The sequence below is a fragment of the Prenolepis imparis genome, unplaced genomic scaffold, assembly GCF_030444845.1.
Source record: "Prenolepis imparis isolate NDT839.2.m4 unplaced genomic scaffold, iyPreImpa1.0 SCAF_14, whole genome shotgun sequence".
In the NCBI taxonomy this organism is placed as follows: Eukaryota; Metazoa; Arthropoda; class Insecta; order Hymenoptera; family Formicidae; genus Prenolepis; species Prenolepis imparis.
In genome coordinates, this window is record NW_028141172.1 from 11,696,230 (window position 1) to 11,722,696 (window position 26,467).

The 26,467-nt window shown below is 29.9% G+C and overlaps 1 protein-coding gene across 1 annotated transcript; it reads right to left on the bottom strand.

Moving 5' to 3' along the window:
• Positions 1 to 7,392: 7,392 nt before the first annotated feature.
• Positions 7,393 to 23,773, bottom strand: LOC145945063 (proto-oncogene tyrosine-protein kinase ROS-like). Its single transcript, XM_083053898.1, has 9 exons — positions 23,698 to 23,773; positions 23,120 to 23,295; positions 15,432 to 15,513; positions 14,646 to 15,305; positions 13,003 to 14,411; positions 11,412 to 11,510; positions 11,066 to 11,259; positions 8,682 to 9,152; positions 7,393 to 8,394 (listed from the first exon to the last, which is right to left on the bottom strand). Exons 2-9 carry the CDS (start codon positions 23,208 to 23,210, stop codon positions 8,056 to 8,058), a joined length of 3,345 nt encoding a protein of 1,114 aa, XP_082910024.1. The 5' UTR covers positions 23,211 to 23,295; positions 23,698 to 23,773; the 3' UTR covers positions 7,393 to 8,055.
• Positions 23,774 to 26,467: the final 2,694 nt, after the last annotated feature.

Sequence of the window (26,467 nt, forward strand, 5' to 3'; positions counted from 1 at the left end):
GATAAAATTTAGCCTTTTCATATTTAATAAATTTTTAACAGTATCAATATTTTTATATTTCTATGTTAAATTTTAGAGAAAAAAAGGATATAGACTAAAAACTTAGATTCTTCACCTGAAAGTCACAGAAATGATGATTTTTTCATTTAGAAATCCATTGAACTCTATGAATGTTCTTGGCTCGCTCGGAATTTTTCCTAGAGATTTTGAGGTGGTACATATTAATATGTTTAAGTTGATTATTTTGATAAATAAAAAAAAATAATAATAATTTAACGTGCAATGAAAATAAAGAAAAAAGAAAAAAAATAAACATATTTATCAAAATTAACATAGCAAGTTTTTAAAATAATTAAATAACATAAAACCCTTGTGTATTTGTGTGTGTGTATGTGTTTCAAGACTTGTGTTAGAAAAGTAATTGCTAAGTTATAATTAAAAAAACTTCCAATAAAGTGCCAAACACTTTTCTAAAATTTCCTATTATTCACAAATCAGAAGTACATTATTTGCCACTGATTTAAAACAAACAAGAATAATAATGAAATTGATGGTGTTATCTAAATTTTGCTTTATTTTACAGTGTATACATTTTTTCTTTCTTTTCGACAGAATGAATTTTATATTATCCTTGTTATTAGAAAATGGTTTAATATTTTTTTAAATTTAATTTTCACTTTCTCTTGAATTAACATTATACTGACAACTTGTAAATTTTTTGTAAATTTTTTATTAACGTTTTATATATTCATTGCATCTTACCAATAGATTCTGGGTTCATGGACATATTTGGATATGTAACTTCATCTACTTCATTGACTTCACTTCTTATAGTCACGCTTTCAGAATAATTCTGATCCGGCTGGAGATTTTGTAAAATGAGATGATTGTTGTTTTCGGACATTGGAATATCCTTAATAAAATATAACATATAGAAAAAATAAGTTAGACCAGAAATTCCACGGTATCATTAATGATAAATAAAATAGTATATATAAAAATATATATAAATAAGATTACCATAAAAAATGACATCGTATGTCAAAATAAATAAAATAAGCATAAAATTTCTTGTTTTTTAAAAATTTTAGCTTGATACTTTATAATTCCATTCCTCATTTATAATGTGTTAAATATCATGTAATTTTATTTCTAAGACATTTATTCTTTTTATTTTTCATTATATTTTCGTGCGAAATATCAAACATGATTCTTATATTAAAAAGAAACTCACGCAGAATAGGCAGAATAAGGATTATTTAATAAGATTTCATAATTGTTTCTTTTTTAATAAATGTTATATGAAAATGTTACTTTCTTCGATTCTTGAAGCGATTTTGCTGATAGTTATAGTTCATGATTTAGTTTTTTTGCGATTGTTAGTTAACTTTTTAAAATAAGCGAGTTTACTTTGTAATAATCCGTCTGTTTTAATTAAAATTTCAATAATAACGTTAGTATTTCAAGAATAAAGATGTTAAAATATTCCCATTCATGTGTATGTGTGTGATTATAGAAACTATATAAATTTTTGTACTTAAGATTTTGTCGAAATTCTTTTTAATCTTTTAATGCACAAAAATTCTGGAAAACAGGATACCAAAACCTTTCGATTGACATTACCACGATATATAAGAATATGTGCATATTCTACTTCTAATTATTTAAATGGATATCTATATTCATATGGTTATATAAATGGATATTCTATGAATATTATATATATATATATATATATATATATATATACATCTATAAATTTTTACTAGTTAGATTGGAATAGATTGCTGTTACGTATGTTGTTCATTTAACTATTGGCCGTATAAAGTTAATTGATACAATTTGAATTTTATTATACCAATATAGTCGACATTCCTTTATATGTATATGACACAAATGTAACCATCCTTGATACATCAAAATGACGCGAACTCATTGAATTAATTTAGTTAAATAAAAATTAATTTACAAAAGTCTTATTATATTATTAAATAATTTTAAATATTTAATAAAGTAAATAAGATCTTTTTGCAAATTGATGAAAAAACACATAAAACTCAATTCAAGTGTTATATATATATGTATGTATGTAAGTATGTATCAAAATAGTTAAAAATTAACAGGAAATCTTATTAATATTAATAATTATTAATCTTAAAAATAGCAATAAAAACACAAACATAATACAGTCAAATTTTAATATTTTGTCTTAATTAAGTTTAATTTTTGACTATATTATACATCTATTTATAAACAAAATAAAATTTGCAAGCTTATACATCCTTTCTCATTGCATCATACTTTATAGTTTTTTGTATAGTTTTATTTTATTATACAGTATGTAATATTATTATATTACACGATTTAGTTACTCAAATAAACTGCACTATTACTTGTAATAACATTTAATTGTTTTTTAATGAAGCGAAAAAGATCTCTTACCTGCGTGAAAAGGTTGTCTGGAACGGTATGATTCTTTGTCAAAATCGCGATAGCTGCTTTCACCAGCATTAAACTTTTCAATAAAACGCATAATCTCATCATAAACATAATAATATCTTCCTTTGGTGAATGTTGGCGCTCAATTTTTAATCACCATTATTGTATTTTTTTTATTCTATGGATGATTCAGATTTGATCTAATCGACTCGATACTTTATTATGTGCTCGATGAATTCTTTAGAATCTAGTTTGCGAATCGCGTTATTGTCTTCCAATATTACATTTTAATATATCTTATGATTAATCACAATATTCTAGTAAATAGTAATTTTTATAATTTTTCAATGGGAACCAATAACAAAAATAAATACGAAGCGACACGTATTCACTTGATTCTATCGAAAATAATAATATATCTTTGTTGTAATTTCTTTTAAATTTATTTCGTAAAAAGATAATCAATAAAAATATAATCGAACAATTTCTAAGCAATCCGAAAATTATAGAATTATAAATTTTCTGTCACTTTCACCGCTATTCAAGCATAAAATATTATCCACGTTGATATTTGTCATATTTTTTGTTTCACTAAAATATAGAAAATTATGATTACTTTTTTTATGCATATTATATACAACGCATGTGCTTTTAGGATCCACTATATGTGTATATTGTTGTGTGACTTTTATATGACAGTATTTGAATCAAATGACGCGCAACGTTGTCTTTTTTCGTGGCAATCACAATCGTAACTGACTTCGCAGACTAGACTGATCTGATCATGCTTTATTTGCTGCGCTTTGTTTATGCATTTCTCTCTGCATGATCGACGATACTCACAATCAGTGTTACTCCAACAGTTACTTATTCCAACACAGAGAATATTTTCTTATAACTTACTTTGAAAATCATGATAATCGTGAGACAATATGGTATGGAAAGAATTTGAAAAATATGCTTGATTAATTTTACTATACTTTTAGTAAAATTAATCAAACATATTTTATATTTTATTGTAATAGATATTATTATTTTTTAATGTGATAAATATTAATCAGAGAATATATAATATAATTATTCGTGCAAACTGTTCACAGAGAGTTTTAATTTTTTAATTGCACTGCTTTACATTTAAAATAAAAAAATTTTTATATTTACAATCTTCGTGAAAAAAGTAAAAGAAGTGCATAATGTATACCCTATTTAATATTATATACAGCCTCACATATATCATAGACCATTCTTTAAAGCTTTAAGGGAAACCGTAATTCATTAAGTGATTTTTTAATACATGCAAATGATCATAAAATGCTCTTAATTAATGGTCAAATGTTTAAATTATAAATGCTTACAAATATTGTCCCGAAGTATAATTAATGCAATAAATAATTGGCAAGTTGAGTTTGCTTGTAGGTATTCTATTCATGTCGATCTATAGTAGCTTTATTCTCTAAATAGGATTGCAAGATAAATTAATTTATGCAAACATATACTATTAAGAAGTAAATTTACTACATCGAAAACATAAAAATAATATCTATATTATTCATAATAAATCTAGGAATTTTTACACTCCAATAAAGCAAGTTTATTAAATTACTTTATAATTATAATTTAATATTTTATAATTATATAATTTATAAATAATATAATTAATTAATAATAATTATAAATAATATATTATTTGTTTTTTTATTCTATCGTTTTTATCGATCACTCATAGTCGAGAGTCTCGTAAAAATCGATCGAATACCATAGAAGAAAATTATTATGTTAGAAACATTAAAAATATTATGTGCTTTACTAAAAGTATTGATGCTACTTTAACAATTTTATAGAAAATGAAGACTCACTTAATATTAAAAATCTTTATTTTTAAATAAAAGTTTCAAAAACATATTAGGGCTACGTTTTAATATATATATATATACGGCCACATTTATAATTATAAAAGCATAATTTTATACTACATAACATCTATTTATAAATGTGGCAATTTTAAATGTAATATTAACAAACTTTATACATACATCTTTTTTTTGTATCAAGTTTTTTGCTTATGTAGTTTTAATTATTTAAGTAAATTTTTTTAACGTCTTTTTTGTACAGTTTTACAGTTATACATGTAAATTAACATTTGTAAAAACATTTAATTTTCTTTAATAGCAATATCTTTTACTTGAATAAAATTTAGATCCGAACACAGTGGAATGGCTTTCTGGAAGCTGACCGGAGCTGCAATATACCTTGGATCCTTCGAGAAGTACGTGACAGCTTATTAATATTATAGTACTTTTAGTTATATATTATACGTACATGTGTCACGCTATAATAAGATAAATTGGAATCGTTTTTCAAAGAGTCATTTGAATCTTCTCTGAGGTAACACATAATCATTTTCTAATAAAGCATTGACTAGCCCTTACATAATTAAAAAGCACTCGTTATTTTCGCGCCGTGTATACTGAATTAATAAGACAAAAATTAAAACATTAATATCCAATAAATTAAATCTTTATATATATCTTTATATAAATCTTTATATATATTCGGTAAATTGTTTAAAGCTAATCTACGAATCGCAAGTTATTATCTTTCACTCTTACATATTTCCTTTTGTAACAGATCACGATGCACATGATCAAGTTATAAAACTTCTAATAAATATATTATAGTTTATTACGTTCTTTTTTTTAAATAATACTATGAAATAACAATGTGCAATTCATGTATAATACAGACATCTATTCTCAAATAGATGTGCAAAAACTCGTTTCTTCTTCATATGCACATGTACAAATAATTAATTAACTGTGTTGACTAGATAATATTTATTGCATGCAATTTTACGTCTTCTATATCGCTTTTCACAAGTAAACCTCGGAGAACATAAGACGCAATTTTTTCAAATTTATTACCGTTATTTCTCATGTCAAAATATGAAGAAATCTGTCATTGTTTATAGCTTAAAATTGATTTTTTCATTTCTTTTTAAATTTTTTTTATTTTGCGCAAATACACGAATTTACACATGTTTAAATTGTTTCTAATTTTTTAAGATAATAAATCTATCCGATTAAACGTAGTTAAAACGCGATATTAAAATTTAAACCTAGTATGTATTTATTTTTTGTCATGTTCAAAATTGTTATATATAAGAATAAAAAATTGTAACATTAATGAGTCCGTTTACTCAATGTTACATTGATAAACACATACATATATATATGACACATTGATTTATTTATTCATGAATTTTCTGTAATTTTTTATACATTTTTATTTCTCTGTAAATATCTATTTATATTTATAAATTTTTGTATAGAACTTACAGAGAAAAAGGCAAATTATTTTTTATTTAATACAATATTAAAAAATCAAAATTTTAGAGTTAAAATAAATTGTAACAAAACAATTACTAAGTATCGAAGTAAAAGATCAATACAATGAATCTTCGAATTGGCTCAATCAATCTGAATCAATAAATCAATAAATATACGCAACAGCTATCACTCGCTATATGTGCGAATTTATATACTATTTATCACTTAATGTATATGTATACTTTAATATACACACATATTAGGTACATATTTTCTCTCACGAAATACAAAGTTTATGATAACGTGCTCTTCAAAATTTGTTTGCGTTAAAAATATAACAATAGAAAAATAAATTTAACAAGATATTTGGCGCACACAGGCGCACACACGTGCGCGCACGCACACAGAAAGTTATAAAATTTCTATGACGAGGAAGAAAATAATAATAAAAACATTTATTGTTGAAATATAAACATTGTTAAAACTGTGAGTGATAATAAACGCATTTATAAAAAAAGAATTATTTTATTATTTTTCAGTGTTAGTAAACGAAATATATGCTAAAGTTTAATATTTTTCTTATGCAAATGTGTTAATAGTAATATAGAACATTATACATATATTATATAATTATAAGGTATTGTAAGCGAATTATTGACTTTAAAAATTAACATCTCATTTTTTATTAAAGATAATGCAAACCATTACATGTAATATTTATTTTGAAATATTTTCAAGCGATCCAACGAGATAGATCACACTTACAAGCTATACAATGTATATCAATAGAACATTTTAAATCAACTTCTAGATCAAGGATTACTAAATGTCACCAAACAACGAATCTGTGTCCAAGATTATTCTGAAAACTTGACTGTAAATAATGAAATCGGTAAGAATTTATCGGTAAGAAAGTTTATTAAGTATTTAATACACTATACATTAATTCATCTTCATGTTTCTAGTTGTGTATTATAAATTTAAAATAAAAATTATAGAATATCGAGAATGGATATTAAAAAAACAAAAAATTTTATAGTAATTTTATCTATCTTCATATGTCATTTCCAAAAGTATCGAAAATAACCACCTATTTGAACTGATACTTTTTGATAGATAAAACTTGATCTCTTTTCATATTTTAATGTCAAATGGTGAAACGAATTATGCTAAAACTATCCCGAGTAAAAATTTAGATTTACGCTACTTTAACACTTTTATATAGAAAATAAAAATTCATTAATATTAAAAATCATTATTTTTAAATATAAAAATTTAAAAAATATATACATATATTATATTATGGTTACCTTTTAATATATGTATACGGCCATATTTATAATTATAAAAGCATAATTTTATACTACATAACATCTATTTTTACATGTGGTAATTTTAAATGTAATATTAACAAACTTTATACATCTTTTTTATATCTCAGCTTTTAATATCAAGCTTATATAATGTCAAGCTCTTTGATTATGCAGTTTAAATTATTTAAGTAAATTTTTTTAACATCAAATTTTTTGTTTATAGTTTTACAGTTATACATGTAAATTAACATATGTAAAAATATTTAATTTTTTAAAATAAAGAAATCTTTTACTGGAGTGAAACTTACAACCATATATAGTAGAGTACTTTTTCTGGAAACTGAACAGAACTGCAATATATCCTAAATCCTACGAGAAGTACGTGATTATTCGTTAGTACTTTTAGTTAAACATGCAATGCCATAATGCAATAAATTAGAACCATTTTTCAAAGAGTCATTTATATCCTCTCTGAGATAACACCTATTGTAGGTCACTGGCGAATTTACGAAGCAAGGCAACAATTCTCCCACTTTCTAATAAAACATTGACTAGCCTTTATATAATTAAAGAGCACTCGTAATTTTCGCGCTATGATACTGAATAAATACAATAATTAAAATATTAATGTCCAATATTAAATGTTTTTCGTATATCATTCGATAAATTCTTTAAAGCTAATCAACGAATCGCAAAATACTATCTCTTTCACTCTTACATATTAAGATTTCCTTTTGAATAGATCACGATGCATCTGCATTCGATCAAGTTATAAAACATCTAGTAAACATATAGTTTATTACGTTTCTTTGAAAAATAAGATTATAAAATGACAATGACCAATTTACTTACAAACATATATAGAGATGTCTAATACAGACATATTTTCAAATATTTCAAATAAATGTGCAAAAATTCGTTTCTCTTTAATATACACATGTTCAAATAATTAATTAATTGTGCCGGCTAAATAATATTCATATTGGATGCAATTTTGCGTCTTTTATGTCGCTTCTTAGATCTATAATATTGTTCAGACAAATTTTAAAATTTGGTCTGGCATTCGCTACACCCCAGCAACGCTGCATCAATAGATATAACAAGGATGGACAATCGAGAGACATCTGCAACCTGCCTCCCTCGCGTACGTAATTCATCACTTCGAGATTAGATTTTGTAGAGTAAGGTTGCTCACCCAATGATGTAATCTCCCACATTAGTACTCCGAATGACCAAACATCGCTCTGAGAAGTAAATATTCCGTTCACTAGGGATTCCGGTGCCATCCAGCGAACAGGAAGCAGACCTTCTCCTTCCTAAAATAAAATTTTAACAAAGATAAATCTCCTATTCTAATTATCCATTTTTGCAATAAGTATTCTTAAGCAAAAAACTAATATTTTGCATTATACATTTTGTTTACTAATATTTTGCATTATACATTATTTACATATATATTGGAGAAATATATATAAAAATATATACATGGTCTTCATTTTTCTTAAATTCTATTTGACTTAAAGATATAATATAATAATATAAAGACGCTACAATAGAAAAACACTTTCAAAAAGTTTCATCTTTTTTAATTAATTATATCTACCTTGCGGTAATAGTCATCCCTGCAAATATCTCTAGCAAGTCCAAAATCACCGATTTTGACGATACGATTATCACGATCTCTCGCAGACACTAAACAATTTCGGCACGCGAGATCTCTATGCACAAAGCGCAGCTCTTCTAAATAGCAACAGCCTCGCGCAACATCTTCGCACATAGCGAGCAAATCTTGAAGACGCAAAGCGTGTAAATCAGAAGGTTGTAATATTCGACACTCTCTCAAATATTTTTGCAGATCAGTTTCCATTAATTCCAACACGAGTAATGGAGAATCCTCGTCTAAGCAGACAGCTAGTAATCTTAACACATGTTCGTGTCTCAAATGATTCATAAGCTTAGCCTCTTGCAAAAATTTCTTTTTTTCTTCGACAGAAGCACACTTTTCTAACATTTTTATGGCAACGGATGTCTCTGATCCCGGTTCGTCTAAATCCTTGACATTCCCTTGGTACACCTGCGAAATCATGAAAATTAATGTAACTTTTATTAAAAAAGAAAAGATAATTTAATTTCTTATAACATTATACATATCCCAAGTAGCAAAATGACGTCAGAATGACGGTAAATTTTGGTCACAAAAAGACCGATTAGACGTTTTAATTAGGTCTTATAAGACCCGAAAATAACACCGATATGTCACATCCACAAGACATCATTTTCTGACTTCTTATTGACGACATAATATGACGAATATAATACTTAAAATTGACAAAACTTCGATATTTTAATAATTAATTCATGGGATCAGTTTTAGCCCAGTAAGAATAAATCATTCGATAAATATATTACATATTCGATAAATTAGATAATTAGAATATAAAAGTTTAAAGTATATTTGACAACAGAAGAAAGCCTTAACAAATAAATTTACGCGCATACGTAAATTTATTTGTTAAAAAGGCATTCTTCAGTTGCTAAGTGTACCTTATAGTTAGAGGTACTTGGTACTTATATGATACTTTTAATTTTAATAGCAGTTGTTTGCCAGCTTTATATATATATAATTCCATGACTAAAACTTAAATACAAGATAGATAGTGCATCGCGCGTCGCATAGCGATAAATGAAAGAACTAAATTTGGACGAATTTAAGACGTCTTAAGACGTCTTCAAAATAATGTCTAGTTGATCTAAAAAATAACGTCTTATAAACGTCCATTATTAGTCACTGACGTCATGGACCAAAAATGACTAAAAGTAGACGTCATAATAGTTGCTTTTCTTTTACACTCAAGTGATACTGAGTCACTCAGTTATGTGAGTATTTTATACTCAGATATGACGTCATTGATTCAGTGAGTAAAAGGAACGCGCAAGTGAGAAACTATTCTCAATAATCTTAAATCTAGCATTGTAAATTGTATCGTGAGCAATCGTGAGTTTTTAAAGCATAACGACGTCCCGCCACAATAATACAGGTTCATAACCTTACTTTTAATGTGAGTCTATTAAACTCACTAGAGCACACGGTCTCGATCGTGTGCAGAAACTCAGTTGAATCTCACTTTCTCAGCTTCAAAAGGAACGTGCATTCAACTGAGTTATGACGTCACAAGTGAGAATTATCTGAGTTTTGATGTAAATGGAAAGCAACTAATGTCGTCTTCTGACGTCACTTTGCTACTTGGGATATATTTCGTTTTATTTTAAATAATTCAATGATAAAAAATAAAGTGCATATGTATATCTCATAAAAATTAATGTATTACTATTTCTATTAAAAAGTTGATTTATATATCCGAAAAAATTGTATTCTTATCTTAAGTATATGCCACTTATCTTTATAATGTCTTTCAATAAAATAGGCGCCAAAAAGATCCTCTTAATTTAGGAGAAAAATTATCTAAAGAGATATTCTTAACATGCAAGAATACATATATACTTGATGAGATGTTATTTTATTCGTGTATTATTAAAATTATTAATCGATATAACAAAAAACAGTCTTACAAATGGACATTTGTTACTTATTACATGTATATTTAAATGTTACACATATAATTGAATATTTTTTATGTATTTGACATAGTTAAATACACATTTTTGCTTATTATGTTATTATTTTTAATATTAATTGTAAACTTATAAATTTATTATAAATTTAAATAATTTTATTTTACTAATTTTTATATTAAATTTATTATTAATTTATTTATTGCGGCGCTAAAGTTGCAAAAATAATAAGAATGTATTCTCAATTTAAAAGATGGAAATATTCTTATTCATTAATAATATCTATTAAGAGGACTCATTAATGCATACCAAAAAAAACAATTTTTTCGGTGTAACATTTACTAAGACATGTGTATTTCTTATTTCTACATCTAAACATTAATGACTTAAAATATGACGTTACGAAAAATTTACCATTCCAAATGCGCCGCTACCAAGGAGTTTCGTTAGTGTGATTTGCTCACGTTTGATTTTAGTCATCATAAATTTATTTGGATTATATTGCAACGCAGGACTGTATAGCGCATTATGCTGAACGTTTCCCATACGTACCTCATGTAGAATCCTAGTCAAAACTTGCTCGTTACCTTCTTTGCGTTGTCGGTATACTATTATAAAGTTATAATATATTTAAATAATATTGCTAATTTTAAATATTACTCTTTTAACAAGTAAGTTAACTTTTTTTTAGAAAATCTCTCTATTTACTACATTAATCATAATTTGTAATTAAAAAAATTGTATCAAATATACTTACAACAATAAATAAAGTAGCAGATGCAGATTACAATAACGGTAGCAGCAAGGCTTAACATCAATGTTAGATTATATTGGGTAGTTCGAATTCTTGATTCATCACCTTTGTTACATAAAAATATAGTTTTAATTTTTTTGTCTTATTTGAATATTTCTATAATTTTTTCTTATAATTTTATCATTAAAAATATTTCATTCTTAAAATTCTGTAATACATTTATATGTATGTCAAATAAACAGATCATATTAAAATATCTACATACGAGGTCTGTAAATAAAGTAATGAGACTTTTTCGAGATGAACTTTTATTTATAATTTAACTATAATTTAACTCTGTCTCCTTCAAAATAGTTCCCTTGGGAAGCCACGCAGCGCCTGAGACGTTGTTTCCAGTCTTCATAGCAGTGCTGGAACTCAGAAACCCGAATAGCCTTCAGCTGGTCGGTTACAGCCGCTTTTACGTTTTCGGTCGTATCAAAGTGATGTCCTTTGAGATGAGTTTTCAATCTCGGGAAGAGAAAGAAGTCACAGGGACTCAGATCAGGCGAATACGGGGGCTGGGGGACGACAGGAATGTTTTTCTGTGCCAAAAACTCCGTAATCGAAAGCGCTGTGTGACACGGTGCATTGTCGTGATGCAGCATCCAGGTGTCTTTGATGTCTGACCGCACGCGAGCAACCCGTTTTCGCAACCTCTCCAGAACTTCACGGTACAAATGTTGGTTGACCGTTTGCCCTTGAGACACGAATTCCTTATGGACGACTCCTCTACTGTCAAAAAAGCAAATGAGCATGGTTTTGATTCTTGATTTGCTCATTCTTGCTTTTTTCTGCCGTGGTGAGTTTGCAGTGTGCCACTCTTCACTTTGTCTTTTGGTTTCGGGATCGTACTCAAAGACCCACGTCTCGTCGCCTGTGATCACATTTTTGAAAAAATCTGGATCATTTTCAATCCGCTCCAAAAGATCGCGGCACACTTCTTTTCTGTTTTCTTTTTGCTGAGGAGTGAGAATTTTGGGTACCATTTTCGCACAAATTTTTCTCATCCCCAGTTCGTTGGTCAGAATTTGATGGACGGTCGTGTGGTTCAAATTCAGCTCGTCTGCGATCAATCTGACAGTTAACCGACGGTCAGACCGCACAAGATCTCGAATTCGTTCCACATTTTCGTCAATTCTCGACGTTGATGGCCTTCCAGACCGAGACTCATCTTCAACTGATTCCCGACCTTCGGAAAATGCCTTGAACCACTTGAACACCTGGGCTCTTGACAAAGCAGCATCACCGTAGGCCTGTTGGAGTTTTGCTAGAGTCTTAGTCGCGTTGTAGCCAAGTTTCAAACAGAACTTGATCGCACACCGTTGCTCGTAATTCCGCTCGCTCATTATAGTGACGCAGCAAAAAAAATCACTTTGCAAAAAAAGCTCTCACAATCCACCTGTTGACACGAGCGACTCGCCACTCACGCTGAAGCTACATAAGATGTTGAAGTGCGCCCACTGTGGCGCGGAGACGCGCAGTGTTACCAATTCGTGCGGTCTGGTACCAGTCTCATTACTTTATTTACAGACCTCGTATTATCATATTTGCTTACCAAGTGTTCGAAAAATAAATCTTTCATCAGATGGCCATGTAAAGTTCTCGTACTCAGGATATGTCAGTATCAAACGAAACTTGTATAAAGTTGCCGGTAGCAAGTTTTCTATATAATACGTTACTGTCTTATTATTCGTCTCAAAATTATCTGCGATTTGCCACTTTTGCATCGCATCACTTTTGTATTCCAGTATGTAATGTATCGTCAGATTAACGCTAGGAATCCACGAAATATTCATATTGTTTATGCTAACTTCGCTCAAAGTTATATTGTTCGGTTCCGAGTATGTGTACACGGTTTTGCTCAAACTGTCATTATAGAGATTGGTATAGTTGGCTGGATACACACGTACATATACTAAGTATTTCTGTACTGGTAGCAACGGTTGGATTATTGTAAAATGTTGGTTGTCTACTTTATTATTAATAAATGGTTCTTCTATCGGTTGCGTGCTTTTCACCGAGTTAATTGATTCCCAATAAACTTTATAAGTTACTGTCGTACAATTTAGTTTCGTGGGTGGAATCCAATAAACTGCCGCTATAGTCGGCGTCAGAACCTGAACCGTTACATTTTCCGGTGCATTGAGCTTGCTCACGTTAGTTTTCAATATTACTTCCGAGCTGAATTGCAGGTCCGTCGATAATTGATCAGAGTAAAAATTGCTCACAGCTAGCTTCAGCTTGTATTTTGTAAACGGTGTTAAATTCTGAATTTTATAATGCCGCTCGTATGTCTGCATATAGAATTCATCGAACTCGTTATTAAGGTTATTATTCAAACAGCTTACGTAGATGATATATTTAGGAGTTGGTATGTTGTTTTTGCATTTGTGCTTGCGATTTGGTTTTGTAAAGTTCAAAACAATACTGTGTGCTGTTATTTTTACTATTGTAATATTATAATTCTTTTCATCAGGCGTAAGGCATTCCGTCCGAGGATATGGTTGTAAGGAGGATGATTTACCAAACGATATTAGGGGATTAAAGTAATCCGTGCTGTTTATTATTTGCACGTGTTTAGATGCGTTTTTTTCACTGTCGACAAGTGCATACTTCTTTTTTAAAATAAAAAGATTAAAATCTGATGTATTTACATAATGTCCACGTAAATAAATGTTTGTTTTATCAGTTATAAAATCTGGCCAAAAATGTGCGCCCATTTCAGCAGTTGAAATCGAATTGCATTTATTTATTTTAATGTTCGCCACAATTAATTCATTGTTTTGTATCCAGAATATTAGGGGCTCCTCTGTATTTGTGATGTCAAGCTTCATTTTATGCAAAACTATATAATATGATGTTGGACAATCGGTTATTAAAAAAGATTGCACATTTCTTCCGTCAACATCCGATTTCATTATTACAAACTGCAAATCTGATAAATCTTCTATCCAATATAAAAATCTGGAAAATGTATATATTATTATATATTTATATTATAAAACGTAATTTTAAACGTGAAGTTAAAAAAATAATAAACTTAAGTTCTTACAATTTTATGATAATTAATGATTTTATGATTCATTATATCTTTTTTACAAAATCATAGCTTATTACTGCAAAATTAGAAAATAATATAAATTCTTAACTGAAGGACACAAAAGTGTTCATTTTTTTAGTGAATAAAAGTTAACGTACCCCTTAGACGGCTGTAGAGTGAAATAAAAAAGATTTTCTCTGCTCAAGATCTTATCATATTTGACTATACCATTTTGCCACATTGTTAAGTCCAGCTTTATAATGTATTTCGTTGAGCTGTCATATTCCATCCAATATAGATTTCTTCGAATCCAATCGATGCAAAGATTGCGTGAATTTCTTTTTAAACTAGTTATTTTTGTAATATTATTTTTATTCATATCCCCTATCATTAACTCATGTATATACTCATGCACATTAGAAATTAACTGGATCCAATAAATTTTATGTTCCGCTACAGAATACGCCACTTCTATTGCATTAACATTGCTATTAAGGGTAAAGAGATTGCCGTAGGTTCTTGAATCCAGATCCCATATTGCAATAGTATTATTCACTGCAATCAATAATTGAGGTATCGGATTTTCGTGCGTCGTTGATACGTTCATTAAATCTGTATAAGGACCAGCACCAGCTTTAGTATGCGCTCGTACTCGAAAATAGTACGTTGTATCAGGTTTTAGATTATACTCTGTGCACTCCATTGTAGTTAAAATAGTTTTCTCGTCATAGATTTGAATCTTTTTTAGGTTCTCGATGAACCAACATTGCACTGTATATCCTTGTATCGCTTTGTTTGCAAATTCAGGTTGGTTCCATCTGTAAGATAAATTTTAGCCTTTTCATATTTAATAATTTTTTAACAGAATTAATATTTTGATTGTATATGTCTATGTTAAATTTTAGAGAAAAAAAGGATATAGACTGAAAACTTTGATTCTTCACCTGAATGTCACAGAAATGTTGATTTTCTCATTTAGAAATCCATTGAACTCTACGAATGCTCTTGGCTCGCTCGGAATTATTCCTAGAGATTTTAAAATGGTACATATTAATATGTTTAAGTTGATTATTCCGGTAAATTAAAAAAAAAAAATAATAATTTAACGTGCATTAAAAATAAAGAAAAAAGTGAAAAATAAACATATATTACAAAATTAACATAGCAAGTTTTTAAAATAATGAAATAACATAAAACCCTTGTGTATTTGTGTGTGTATGTGTTTCAAGACTTGTGTTAGAAAAGTAATTGCTAAGTTATAATCAAATAAACTACCAATAAAATGCTAAACTCTTTTCTAAAATTTCCTATTTATTAACAAATTAGAGGTACATTATTTTCGACTGATTTAAAATAAACAAGAATAATAATGTAATTGATGGTGTTATCTAAATTTTGCTTTATTTTACATACAGTGTATAAATTTTTTCTCTCTTTTCGACAGAATGAATTTTATATTATTTTTGCTATTAGAAAATGGTTTGATATTTTTTTAAATTTAATTTTTACTCTCTCTTGAATTTACATTATACTTGCAACTTGTAAATTATTTGTTAATTTTTTTATTAATTTGTTCTATATATTTATTGCATCTTACTAATAGATTCTGGGTTCATGGACATATTTGCAAATGTAACTTCATCGACTTCATCGACTTTATTTTTTATAGTTACGCTATCAGAAAAATTCTGATCCGCCTGGAGATTTTGTAAAATGAGGTGATTGTTGTTTTCGGTCTCTGAAATATCCTTAATAAAATATAACATATAACAAAAATTAGTAATGCAGCTAAGCCAGAAATTCCACTGTATTTTTAATGATAAATAAAATAGTATATATAGAAATATATATGAACAAGATTACCTTAAATAATAACATAAATGTCGAAATAACTAAAAGGAGCAAAACATTTTTTGATTTGTAATAATATTAGCTAGATATTTTTATTTATAATTCCATTCCTCATTTATAATGTGTTAAATATTATGTAATTTCATTTCTAAAATATTTACTCTTATTATTCAACATATTTTCTTGCGAAATATCAAACATGATTCTTATTTAAAAAAAAAAACTCACGCAGAATAGGCATAATAAGGATTATTTAATAAGAATTCATAATTGTTTCTTTTATAATAAATGATATATGAAAATGTTACTCTCTTCGATTCCTGACGCGATTTTGCTGATAATTATAGCTAATGATTTAGTTTTTTTGCGATTGTTAGTTAACAATTTAAAGTAAGCGTGTTTACTTTTTAATAATCCGTCCGTTATGATTAAAATTTTAATAATGTAGGATCGGAATTATTTTAAATTATAATATTGTATCGCGTGAATAATTTATCTTAGATATTGCGAATCGATAATAAAAGTATTTGTCTCGACCGTTATATTTACTCGAGACAAACTCGGTATTATTATATGGACGCAAACAAAACAGTGTAAGTCGACTCGGATTGTTTCGTGAGACAGCCAAGTAAAAACAATATCTCCGATTACCTTGACGAGGTCGTAAGACAAAGCAATAACCGAAAAGTCGAGAACTATCTAGAAGTCTAAGCGAAAGAAATAAATACAGCCGATTAACTGTCGGAAAGGACAGTCCTCGCTCGAATTTAATACCGTTGACATTGCCAAATTATATTGTATCTTGAGCCAAATATATTCTATCTTATTTTACACTGAGGGATTTAGAACAATTTCTTTACTGCCGTTCATCTGCGCTTACAATTTTGGGGGCTCAGCCGGGATCTGACGTGAGTTGACGCTGCGAAGGGCAGTGAACGGCTGCGACGCGAAATCGATAATAGATAATTGTTCCACAAGTATTGATTTTTCGCGATTGTTGTGAAAATTGGTTGACGAGAGAGAATGGCAAGCACTGAGAAAGACGCAAACAATTTCACCGTCAATGAACTTAAAGCGATACTGCGAGAGAAGGGCCTGGCGACTACTGGCGCGAAAAATGAATTAATAGCCAGACTTTTTGAGAGAGATCCAGCGGGAGGATGGATGTCGCGGGTGCCGAGTGAGGAGGAGAGTAACGAGGAAGTAGACGAACCGAGCGTGATCGACACTGAGGTCGAATATCTGCGACGAGAAATGGAGTTGTGTCGGAGAGATAAGCAATTGATGGAGCGCGAGCTGCAGTTAATGCGGCGAGAGAATGATTTATTAAGACGCACCCAAAATGCAAATATTGACGGAGGCGAGTCGAGAAATGAAACAATAGCAAGGAGTCCGACGACCTCCCATGAATCAAGCGCAACCAACATCAATGCCATTGCGGGTCTATTAGGATATTTCGAGGGCGACGGCAGCACGTTTGAGTCCTGGGTGAAGCGTGTGGGATCCCTGAGAAGTGCATATAATCTGACAGACGATCTAACGAGAATTTTGATCGGAGCACGCCTGAAAAGCAAGGCGCAAGAATGGTTTCATTCCAATTCGACGTACACCGAGATCGCTGTTGACGAGCTGTTACTCGAGTTGAAGAATATGTTCTTCCACGAGCCGGGAAGAGTGCATATGAGGAAGCAGTTCGAGCAGCGTGTCTGGCGAAGGGATGAGACGTTCAACGAATACTTGCATCAGAAAGTAATTCTCGGAAACCGAATTAAAATTGAGGAAGACGAAATGGTCGAATATGTTATTGAGGGAATTCCGGATCCAGTATTACGAGACCAGGCACGAGTGCAACGGCTGCGAACGAGGAGGGCGTTACTTGAGGCGATCGAGAGAGTGTCGCTGCGAGGGAGAGAGCAGCCGGGAGCCCGAGGAAGCACGGGAGAGCGGCGCGCCCAGGGACGTGCCGAGAGAGAGGACTCAGTGGCGACAAAGAGTGTGATGCGGTGCCATAATTGCGGGGCGCAGGGACATCGTGCAGCGAACTGTCCTTCTAAAGCAAAAGGTACACGATGTTTCGAATGTAAAGAATTTGGTCATATTGCGGCGAATTGCGAGAAAAAGAAAGTCAAAATTAATGAAGTTAAAAGTGCGTGTGATATCGCGAAAACGGAGCGTAAATATCTTAAAGACGTAAAATTGATAACGAGAATTTAGTCGCGTTAATTGATACGGCAGCGATTTGTCACTAATTCGCGAGGATCAATATTTAAATATAGGGTCACCGAATTTGACCCATCAAGAAATTGTGTTTCGCGGTATAGGCGCACAGAACTTTAAAACTAAGGGAAAATTCGACATTAAAATTAAAATTGATGACGACTATTTCTTAACAAGCCTATCGGTAGTGCCGAACGAATTGCTGCAATATGACTTGATTTTAGGAACCGATTTAATAAACAAAATTAATTTATATGTCGAAGAAGGGAAAATTACGGTGCGAAAACCTAGTGCGGAGATCCGAGCGGCAGACTCCCTGAAATTTTTAAAATCGAATTAACGAGCGAGTCTAGCGATGTCGATTTATCTCATTTGACGAGCGAGCATAAAAATAATGTAAGTGACATAATTAATAAATATAATCCCACCCAAAAATGCGAGACCGAATATAAAATGACTATTGTACTTCGCGACGATGAACCGGTTTATCAAAGGCCGAGGCGTTTGTCTCCGTCGGAGAAGGAAAAAGTTAGCGCACATGTAAGCGAATGGTTGACCGCGGGTATTATTCAACCTTCGCTTTCAGACTACGCGAGTCCAGTAGTCCTAGTACAAAAAAAAAACGGGAGAAACGAGATTGTGTGTCGATTATCGGCAATTGAATAAAAAAATAATTAAAGATCGATACCCACTCCCATTAATTGATGATCAATTAGATGCGTTGCAGGGGGCGTCGGTATACAGTACAATCGATTTAAGAAACGGATTCTTTCACGTGCCGGTAGAAAAAGAGAGTAGGAAGTACACCTCCTTCGTAGTTCCGGATGGACAATACGAGTTTCTCTACGCGCCTTTCGGTTTATGCAATTCTCCGGCAGTATTCCAGAGATTCATAAACCAGATCTTTCGAGAACTGATTAGGGACGGCGTGGTTTTAACCTACGTGGATGACATAATTGTCCCGTCTGCGAATTTTGAAGTCGCGCTGTCGGGCCTTGAGAAGGTTTTGTGCGTTGCTGAGAAATTCGGGTTAGATATCAATTGGGGGAAATGTAAATTTTTGCAAACTAGAGTTGAGTTTTTGGGCCTAATTATTGAAAATGGTTCGACGCGCCCAACCGAACATAAGACGGAAGCCGTGATGAGATTCCCGCAGCCGAAAACGATAAAACAAGTACAGAGTTTTTTGGGACTGACCGGATACTTCCGGAAATTTATTAAAAATTATGCGCTAATAGCCAGACCTTTGAGCAATTTGTTAAAAATGAATGTGAAATTTGAGTTCGGCGCGAAAGAAAAAGAAGCCTTTGATAAATTGAAATTTATATTGAGCGAAAAACCGCTGTTAAGATTGTATAAGCTAAAAGCGGAAACAGAATTACACACCGACGCATCGATGTACGGTTTCGGCGCTATATTGTTCCAGAAGTGCGATAACGATGGTGCTTTACACCCGATATACTACGCGAGCGGAAAAACTACGGACGCCGAGGCGAAATATACAAGTTACGAGTTAGAAACTCTAGCAATAATAAAGGCTCTGCGAAAATTTAGAGTCTATTTGTTGGGGATTAATTTTAAAATTGTGACAGATTGTCAAGCATTTGCGTTAACAATGAACAAAAAAGATCTGTGCGTTCGCGTCGCTAGATGGGCTTTACTATTAGAAGAATTCAGTTACACTATTGTACATCGTCCGGGTAAGAATATGATTCACGTGGATACCTTGAGTCGAAACCCGTTACCTCATAGTATGTTAATAAGTGAATCAGAAGAGAGTATGGTTGCGAGAATTCGGAGGGCCCAGCGAGAGGACGTAAATTTGCGAGATATTTATACATTAGCTAATAAAGGAGAGAGAGACGGTTATGTAGTGAGAAGCGGACTGTTGTATAAAGAGGGCGACCTACAAGTAATTGTCCCGAAATGTTTACAAGCGCAGGTAGCTCGTCACGCGCATGAAAACGGTCACTTTGCGGTTGAAAAAACCGAAGCGTTAATTAAGCAAAATTATTGGTTCCCAAACATGCGTAAAATCGTCGAAACTATAATTCGGAATTGCGTAAATTGTATTTTAGCAAACAAAAAGACAGGTAAATTAGATGGGTACCTAAATCCGATAAAGGTCATGTACCTCTTGAGACATATCATATCGACCACCTAGGACCGCTTCCTTCGACGAAAAAAAGATATCATCACATTTTCGTTGTCGTAGATGCATTCTCTAAATTCGTATGGCTTTTCGGAACGCGATCGACTAATACAGCGGAAGTAATAGATAAGCTTGATAAATTGGCGGTTAATTTCGGAAACCCGAGAAGAATCATTTCGGATCGAGGAACGGCCTTCACTTCGAATGAATTTCATGAGTACTGTCGAAAAGAAAATATCGAACACGTATTAATTACGACAGGCGTTCCTCGGGCGAACGGGCAAGTAGAAAGAATAAATCGAACATTGATACCGGTATTGACAAAATTGACCGCTTCTAAACCAGACGAATGGTACAAATATTTGAGTCAAACTCAGCAATATTTAAACGCGATATCGAGTCGAAGCACGGGTAAAACTCCATTTCAAGTAATGTTCGGTACGCATATGAGGCTGAGAGATAATCCGCAATTGAGAGAATTAATTGAAGAGGAAATGGAAGCGATGTTCAGTATTGGTCGAGATGAGTTAAGAGAGCAGACGCGAGAATGTATAATGCGCACACAAGACGAGAATAGGCGAAATTATAATAAGCGCCGTAAAAAAGCGAAGCAGTATCGCGAGAACGATTTGGTAGCTATTAAGAGAACACAGGCCGGACCAGGTTTAAAATGCGCCGCTAAATTTTTAGGACCATATCAAATAGTTAAAATTTTGCGCAACGATAGATATGTCGTTAGAAAAATCGGCGACCACGAAGGACCGATCGAAACTTCAACAGCCGCCGATCACATAAAACCATGGCTAGAAAACGACGATTCTTGCGATGACGATAATAATCATGACAAAATCTCAGGACAGATTTAATTGTCAGAACGGCCGAATGTAGGATCGGAATTATTTTAAATTATAATATTGTATCGCGTGAATAATTTATCTTAGATATTGCGAATCGATAATAATCATGACGAAATCTGAGGACAGATTTAATTGTCAGAACGGCCGAATGTAGGATCGGAATTATTTTAAATTATAATATTGTATCGCGTGAATAATTTATCTTAGATATTGCGAATCGATAATAAAAGTATTTGTCTCGACCGTTATATTTACTCGAGACAAACTCGGTATTATTATATGGACGCAAACAAAACAGTGTAAGTCGACTCGGATTGTTTCGTGAGACAGCCAAGTAAAAACAATATCTCCGATTACCTTGACGAGGTCGTAAGACAAAGCAATAACCGAAAAATCGAGAACTATCTAAGCGAAAGAAATAAATACAGCCGATTAACTGTCGGAAAGGACAGTCCTCGCTCGAATTTAATACCGTTGACATTGCCAAATTATATTGTATCTTGAGCCAAATATATTCTATCTTATTTTACACTGAGGGATTTAGAACAATTTCTTTACTGCCGTTCATCTGCGCTTACAATAATAATATTTGTATTTCAAGAATCAAAATGTTTAAATATTCTCTTTTAAATGTGTTTGTGTGATTATAGAAATTATATAAATTTTTGTACTTAAAATCTTGTCGAAATTCTTTTTGATTATGGTTATATCTTTTAACGCGAACAAATTCTGGAAAACAGGATACCATAAACTTTCGATTGACATTACCACGATATAAGAATATGTGCATATTCTACATATAACTGTTTAAATGGATATCTATATTCATATGGCTATATAAATGGATATACTATGAATGTTATATATATATACATCTATAAATTTTTACAAGTTAGATTGGAATAGATTGCTGTTACGTATATTGTTCATTTAACTATTGGCCCTATAAAGTTAATTGATACAATTTGAATTTTATTATACCAATATAGTCGATACTCCATTATATGTATATAGCACAAATGTAACTATCCTTGAGACAAAAAAATGACGCTGACTCTTTGAATTAATTTAGCTAAAAAAAAATTAAGTCACAAGTCTTATTATATCATTAAATAATTATAAATATTTAATAAAGTAAATAAAATCTATTTACAAATTGATGAAAAATCACGTAAAACTCAATTCAAGTGCCATATATATATGTATATATGTATCAAAATAGTGGTAAATTAACAGAAAATCTCATTAATATTAATAATTATTATTCTTAAAAATAGCAATAGAAACACAAACATAATGCAGTCAAGTTTTAATATTTCGTCTTAATTAAGTTTAACTTTGTACTATATTATACATCCTTTATAAACAAAATATAATTTTCAAACTTTATACATCCTTTCTCATTGCATCATACTTTTTAGTTTTTTGTATAGTTTTATTTTATTATACAGTAAGTAATATTATTATATTACACGTTGTAATTACTCAAATAAACTGCACAATTACTTGTAATAACAGTTAATTGTTTTTTAATAAAGCAAAAAAAATTTCTTACCTGCGTAAATGGATTGTCCGTGACGGTATGATTCTTTGTCAAAATCGCGATAGCTGCTTTCACCAGCATTAAACTTTTCAATAAAACGCATAATCTCATCTTAAACATAATAATCTCTTCCTTCGGTGAATGTTGGCGCTCAATTTTTAGTCACCAGTATTGTTTTTCTTTTTATTCTATGGATGATTCAGATTTGATCTAATCGACCCGATACTTTATTATGAGCTCGATGAATTCTTTAGAATCTAATTTGCGAATCGCGTTACTGTCTTCCAATATTACATTTTAATATATCTTTTTATAATCAATCACAATATATATATATATATATATATATATATATATATCTTAGATCATATGAAGGAATTTTTAGTAAATAGTAATTTTTATAATTTTTCGATGGGAACCAATAACAATACGAAGCAACACGTATTCACTTGATTGTATCGAAGATAATAATATATTTTTGTTGTAATCCTCTTTTAATATTTAGTAAAAAGATAATCAATAAAAAGGTAATCGAACAAATTATAAGCAATACGAAAATTATAGAATTATAGATTTTCTGTCACTTTCACCTCTATACAAGCATCAAATATTATCCACGTTGATATTTGTGATATTTTTTGTTTCACTAAAAATATAAAAAATTAGGATTACTATTTTTATGCATATTGTATACTATGCATCTTTTAGAATCCACTATTTGTGCATATTGATGTGTGATGTTTATATGACAGTATATTATTTTCAATATACAAATAACGCGCAACATTGTCCTTTTTCATGGCAATCGCAATCGTAACTGACTCCGCAGACTAGACCGATCTGATCATGCTTTATTTGCTGCGCTCTGTTTATGATTCATTTCTCTCTGCTTGATCGATGATACTCACAGTGTTTCTTCCAACAGTTTTCACGAATAATTATATTCTATATATATATACGTATATGTATATCCTATATGAGGCGCATTTTTAAAGTAAGATCCGGTTTGAAATAAGAAAAGATCTTGACATATACATTTAATTCATTATAATCAAAAATTTCTAGCTTACTTTATTGCAATAAATTTTTTGTTCTGCTATCGAACAAGCGAATTCAAACATCGTATTAAAATAATGATTAAAGAGATTAACGTAGGTTCTTAAATGCAGATCCCATTTGAATACTTTTATGCAATACAATCAATAATTAAGGTATTGGATTTTCGTGCGTCGTTGATACGTTCATTAAATCCGTATAAGCGTCTTAAATAGCTGATTTCTGTCCAAAAATATTAATGAAACGTTAGTTTGTTAATTAAATGTTAAAATAATAATATATTAAGAATATTAAGATAGTAATATGTTGTAAAATAATATGCTATAATATCTTATCCGCGAATAATACTTTTTTTACAGAAATCAATTTATAACTGTCAAAAATATTAATCCAGTTTAAAATATTGTAACATATTAATTAAAACATTACTTTTACTTATGTAATATATTAATATGAAAATTTAATTAGCAAATGAACGCATCAAATAGCTGTTTTTTTCAAGTGTTAATTTTAAGTGTTAATTTGCTAATTATATTGTAAAATAATATGTTAAAAAAATTAAAATAGTGATATGTTGTAAATAAAATGTTATAATACCTTATCCTGGATTAATATTTTTTTCACAGAAATTAGCTGATAATTGTCAAAAATATTAATCGAGTTTAAAGTATTATAAAATATTATTTTAAATATATTATTTTTAATTCTTTAACATATATTATTATTATAAATATTTAATTAGCAAATAAACGTCATAAATAGCTGATTTCTGTCAAAAAATATTAATAGTGCGGTGATTTATTAGTTAATTTTCAAATAATAATATATTAAAAATATTAGAATAGTAATATGTTGTAAAATAATAATATATATTATTTTTCATTTGATCGCTTTTCTATTTGAAAATTTTGAAAAATTGCGAAATTTAATTACGCTTATATTATTGTTTTTGATACAATCGAATATACTACACTCGTTACATTGTACATTGGGTATAATCGAAGAACATATACTATATAGTTTTATAGCTTGATTATATAAATCATTATAATCGATCTTGAAATAGTATTATCAAGTAAGAGAAAACTCAAAATTTATCGAGATACATGGAGGGGAGAACATCAATTCGATTAGTGGTATCTAAATCATTGTGAAGATTACATGGAACATTGGTCATAGTCGAGAATCGTATGAAAGCCGATCGAGTATAAAAATATCTACAAGAAGAGAAAATTGTTATGTTAAAAACGTTACAAACGTTATGTGTTTTACTAAAACTGTTAATGCTAACGAAAATGACCATAACGTTTTCGTCAGGAAATCTAGGGATTCTGGAGGATCTTTGAAGCTCCGGTCCAAGAAGTTACAAAGAAAAGTATTTTCGTATACTCTAATTTATATACTTTACGCTAATAATAGATTTTTTTCATGAAGAAAATTGAATGTTATATATTGCAGACAATACAGTATTTGTGTAATTAAAACTGTATAATACGTAAAACTAAAGAGAGTTTTAATTTTTAAAAAATGTATATTAAGTTTATTAATTTTACGTCACACATTCAAAAATCAATGTTATGTAATCAAATTAAAACTTATAATTACATTTAATTCAGACGACATTTTAAAATGATTAAACAATATGTATTATTATAATATAATTGTTAGATTTAAAAGAAAGAACTTAAAAAATGTATGATTTCGTTCATTTTATTTTTTTTTTTTGTTACTTAATAAGTATGTGACACATTTACATAAATTGTTTGTAACTTCTAAAACATTTTTATTTCTCTAGATATTTTCAAATTTACTAATATTTATTTAAAACTTGCAGGGTAATTTATTTTTTATTTAACGAAATTTATATAGAAAATCAGAAAAATTTAGTTAAAATAATTCGCATGCTCAACGGCTACTAAACATCGAAGTGAAAGATTGGTGAAGTTGAACTTCGAATTGGGGACAATTAATCAATCTATGAATAATATGCGCAATAAGCTATCATTTTTGCTATATGTGAGAATTTATATACACTATTTATCACTTAATGTATATATATAGGTATATATATATGTTATATATGTATGTTCATATTTTTATCAGACATAAATCTAAAGTTTATAGCATTGTGCTTTCGAGAAAATTCCTTTGGATTAAAAAATATTTCATAAGATGTTTTTAAATACAGGAATTTATAAAATTTTTATGATCATGAAGAAAATGATAATAAAAATATATATATTTTATATATATGTTAAAATATAAACATTATTGAAACTTTAGTGATAACAAACGCACTCGTGA

What these genes read in the sequence shown, in the direction of transcription:
- LOC145945063 (XM_083053898.1), bottom strand. Translation starts at nt 23,210, where the DNA reads ATGCGTTTTATTGAAAAGTTTAATGCTGGTGAAAGCAGCTATCGCGAT. An exon ending in AACATTTCTGTGACATTCAG is followed by an intron (nt 15,306 to 15,431) that starts GTGAAGAATCAA and finishes TTTATCTTACAG; the next exon opens with ATGGAACCAACCTGAATTTG. An exon ending in GTAGCGGCGCATTTGGAATG is followed by an intron (nt 9,153 to 11,065) that starts GTAAATTTTTCG and finishes ATGATTTCGCAG; the next exon opens with GTGTACCAAGGGAATGTCAA.